The following is a 4,582-nucleotide window of genomic DNA, read 5'->3' as shown; positions in this document are numbered from 1 at the left end:
ACAAAAAGGTGGTCAATTCAATATGGTTTTGGAATGGGATGTCCAACAGGCTCATATAGGTATGATGGGCAGGTGTCATATAGTATATATTTTTGTGGGGGGTTAAGAGAGAATGACCCTTCTATGTAGCCATCTCTGTGCCAAAGGTACTCTAGTGAAGTAGCTTCGTTTTTTCAGGAATATTTACATTTGTGGGTGGTTTTAGAATCTATCAAAGCTATATCCTCAGCATATCTAACTTGAATAATTAGCAGCTTCCAAAACATGTCATGCACCATTTCAGATTTGCTCTGCAATGATAAATCTAATGCAGATGATGTGTTTCCAAATCGGGACAAATAACGTATACTTTGGGGTATTGTTATTCAGCTGCTGTAGTTGCATACAAAATATTACCGATGATACATAAAATGGAGTGATTTTTTTGCTTGTCTTTTAGGTAGGTATCTTTTCAAAAGTTGTGTTTGAATTACTCAGCTAAAAATGGCATCGTGAAATAATTAGTGTTGGGTTACAGAGACTTGCCAAAATATCACATAATACCCTACAACGTAGAGTTCCGGATAGCATTGAGATAGTGTTGGTATAATAAAACGAAACAAGATACCCTGCTCAATACCACACAACACAAAAAATGAAACTGTTTGCCTCAAGAAATTTCTTTGAATAGGCAAACCTTCTACAACTGTCTGTAAGTGAAAAATGCCAGAACTATATTTTTTTGATGAATTTATTTCAAAATGCCAAAATATAACGGCTTATCTTCTCTAAACTATTTATTTAACTGATGTTTATCATGAAATTAGTCACGAACTTGGGTGCCATGTATGATTAGCACATGCTAATATTGGTCTTCATGGTTCCATAATAAAAATGATGTGGCGAACAAAAGTTACATCCATATAAATTAGAAAAAAAACAATTAAGAGCACAAAAAAGTGCTCAGAAAACTATCTTGTATGAGATGACAGCAGACAGCAAATAGAAAAGACAGTTCAGTACATGGTTACCTGCAACCACACTCATCAACTACCATGTCCTCATAGTGTCTTAGCACAACATTGTCATTGTTGTCATAATATAGCATTGAGATGGGAGATAGCTTGGTGGGAGCACAGCTGGGGAGTGGGGTGATTTCAGGCTCTGTGGAGTGCACCAGAGTCTGCAACACAGCATGATTGGTACCCTTCAGCATCTCAGTGAGAGGGTACGGGCATTCTCCATGGCAGTAGTTGGCCATATATCCTCGAGGAGCAATGACCCAGTTGTGCCATCCCACATCCTTGAAGTCAATGTAGAAGTTTCTCTTCTTGCAGATGTTGGCTGGAGATGGCAAAGAAGATGAAGAGCTCCTCTTGGTTCGAGAGGTTTTGCAACCAGATGGGTCAAGGGAGACTGTAAACAGAGAGGCATGGATGAAAGAATTAATTTGCTCACAGTGAGTAGATGAACTTTTGGTACTGGTAGCATTTTGAAATATTTCCAGAACCAACCCCATGTTCTTCTCAGGGTTGGTCCAATCTTCTGCCACTTTGGTTAAGTTGAAGTAGAGAGATTTATGAAGGAGACGAAAAGACTGGGCCACAAGAAGTTTTCGATTGGTTTTGTGTTGTCGCATTCCCTTCAAAGACATCTGTAATATGCGATACAGACGCAACTGGAACTGCTGCCCATCATAGGTGTTGCGTTTAAACTTAATCTCCAGCTGCCCCAAAGTTATCTGCTCTTTCTTCTCTACGGCCGATAGGTCAAAGAAAAGATGTTTCCGTGAGCACAATGACTGATGCGGTGCCCCACTAGATGTTAATGGTCCTAAGAAGCAGGGAGAGAAAGAGGAGAAAATAATAAAAACATTACTAGCCTGTAGAAAGGCAATATACCTGCAACAGAATTTCTATTAAAAGGTTACATGTCTTCCTTGCAGGTCAACCATTATGAGGAAGAGCTACATTGTAAGTGTGGCATAAATATAGTTAGCATGGGCTATAAAACATATCTTCAGGTGGGATGTTACGTCTGTAGCAGGGATATATATATAAACAGTGGCGTATTTACCTCTGGAGCTGGTCTAGGCCTGACCCAGGGCAGAGCTGCTTGCCACCCCTTCCGACTCAGCACAGCTCTCCATAGTGTTAATGGGCTGGTTGGGGAAATTAGCGTTCTCCCTTATAACTGGCCCATTGAGTAGTAGTGTTGCAGGGAGCCTGATCGCCCACTGTTATGCAACATAAGGATAATATGTATTGTTAAATAGGTTAAAAAAAGGGTCATCTTTTTATCAAAGACATGTTGATCAAAATAAAGGAAAATAGCAGGTTCTTGAGGGAAAATGTCTTTTCATCTGCAGAAACAATTACCAAATGGCATTTTTATAACCCAGAATACCCAATTTAGCTAGAAATGTCTGTATTTTCACAGATACTTTTAAAGAGGAACCACTACAAATAACAGAAAGCTGATATATGACATGTATACAATTCTACAAAAATGTAATTTCATCTTTTTTTCTGGTTGTGTGTTAGCGATGTTCCCTGCCCTTCTTTCTTTTCTGAAAACCCCTAAAAGCGTATGGCATATGATAAATATAACACAGTTCTAATTTAACTTCACAATAAGCAGGGCCACAAGGCTAGGTATTTTACAAACAAATTGTATTTCTATAGTGTCACACTATATAATGTCATTGGAATTTTTTTCGCTTCAGTTAAACAAAGGGCAAAAAAAAAAAATTCACTTACCTTGGTTTCGATAAGACCTGACAATATTACCAGGCACTTCAAATCCTTCCATTCTACAAGGATTATCATTTTGGATTCCCTTTTTAAAAATGGACCACAATGTTTTAGGTACAGGACCGGGGTTAACAGGGTTTGGTTTTCCATTCAGTCCCAAGGCTTTAAGAAGCATTCTTTCCTGTATCGAGATTTCAGAGGATTCAGCTAGGAAAAGCGTATGGAAGAGGAAGAACAGGAAAAAGAGAGATCCTTCCATGGTGATGCGTCTTGGTGTTCTGTTCCTGGGGTCTGGACATTGTCATTAATACATTACAGGGTGGCTAGTTGTGTAAAATCTGTCGGCTTCCTGGTGGCAGCAAAGAGGTGTGAAAGGACCTTCCTCCCACCGATCTCATCCTGGTCATATATATCACTAATTTGGCAAGCAAATGAAATGTAAGCACGAAATGCACTCCTTCTTTAATATAATTATTACAGCCAGATGATGAACCCAGGATAAGGCTTCTTTGAAGTTGTGTTCAGGGTTACTTGGGACTATAAAATAAATATAATATAATAATTTAAAATTTGGGTACAGCTATGCTAGCACAAGAGTAAATGAAGTTTTTTGTAGAGGTTGATACCTTTTATAGAGCCAACATAGAAAAATATGTAAAGTTACATGAGCTGTTAGGATCTCAGAGCTCTCTTCTTCATCTTAAAAATAGACTGGTCCTGAAAGCAAAAGAGGTCTATGGTGTCCTAAAAAATCTATGTAATTTTATATATATATAGATATATATATATATATATCTATATCTATATATATATATCTATATCTATATATATAGATATATATATATACAAAGTAACAGAATATTGCAGAACCTTATAATACCTTTTTATTGGACTAACAATATTTTGTACATATCCTACTACTGGGGGAAGGGGGGTGAGAACAGGGCAGATAATACACAGAGACAGAAGACTCAGGAGGGTCATAAATAGGCTTCAGTCCTACAGACTGCAAAGATAGGGGAGAGTGGGATATATGAGTAAGCAAGGGCGAGCATGTAAATTTGACAGCCATGAATCAAGGGCAGGTTATAGAAAGCTTTGATAATGTGTTCAAATCCACATCAAGTCCTCTGTTTTTGCAGTCATAAAACATTTATCATTTTGGCTTTCTTTCTTGGGTGTTTTTGAAATGTTCTTTTTGGGTAAAGTGGTGATCGACTGTGGTGTAATAGTTGTATGGTTACTCTGTAATACAATATATATGGTATATATATTCATCACAGATCTCCAAGACTTCATTTAATGGTATGGTGGTAAGTCCTATGTGAGGGAGCTTAAAACATAGTACTTTATGAAAACCAACAGCATAATAGCATATCATCTACAATGCAATATACAAGGATCTAAATACAACAGCATCAATCATACAATGGCAATGAAATTTGCTTATTACCATGTTCTAGCATAAGCCATCTTACAGTATTTTTATATATAATGGTGATGCATTTAGGATTATAAATATGTGCATTGAAACACTGGTATGCATATTTAAACTAGATTAAACCTCTTATTTCCTAATCGCTGCAATTATATAGGACGAGAAATATATACATTCATGTAGTTCCTTGTTTTTGCACAGATGTCCCTTAATGAATATCCTTGTACACTTTAGCCTAGGTGCTAAACGACACCTCTATAGATACTGAGATTTTCCTGGCCCGGCCCCTAGACCAGTTTCGTTCTTCATTAGAGTAATCAATGAAGTGTCGGGAGCCAGACCTTCTTCAAACACTGGGCAATCAAGCTTCCCCTCTAAAATGCCTTTTGACCTTTAATTGAAGACCACAAAA

General features: G+C 37.5%; 1 protein-coding gene across 1 annotated transcript; it reads right to left on the bottom strand.

Moving 5' to 3' along the window:
- Positions 1-976: 976 nt before the first annotated feature.
- LOC128503208 (derriere protein-like) lies at positions 977-2,991 on the bottom strand. Its single transcript, XM_053473271.1, has 2 exons — positions 2,739-2,991; positions 977-1,812 (listed from the first exon to the last, which is right to left on the bottom strand). Exons 1-2 carry the CDS (start codon positions 2,989-2,991, stop codon positions 1,007-1,009), a joined length of 1,059 nt encoding a protein of 352 aa, XP_053329246.1. The 3' UTR covers positions 977-1,006.
- Positions 2,992-4,582: the final 1,591 nt, after the last annotated feature.

This window comes from Spea bombifrons, chromosome 1, assembly GCF_027358695.1.
Source record: "Spea bombifrons isolate aSpeBom1 chromosome 1, aSpeBom1.2.pri, whole genome shotgun sequence".
Lineage (NCBI taxonomy): Eukaryota > Metazoa > Chordata > Amphibia > Anura > Pelobatidae > Spea > Spea bombifrons.
Note: the sequence above shows the minus strand (reverse complement) of the source record. Positions and strands in the feature narration are given on the sequence as shown.

Excerpts from the sequence above, each read along its gene's own strand:
- LOC128503208 (XM_053473271.1), bottom strand. The coding sequence starts at position 2,991 with ATGGAAGGATCTCTCTTTTTCCTGTTCTTCCTCTTCCATACGCTTTTC. Across the intron at positions 1,813-2,738 it reads CAGGTCTTATCGAAACCAAG|GACCATTAACATCTAGTGGG; the intron begins GTAAGTGAATTT and ends CCTGCTTCTTAG.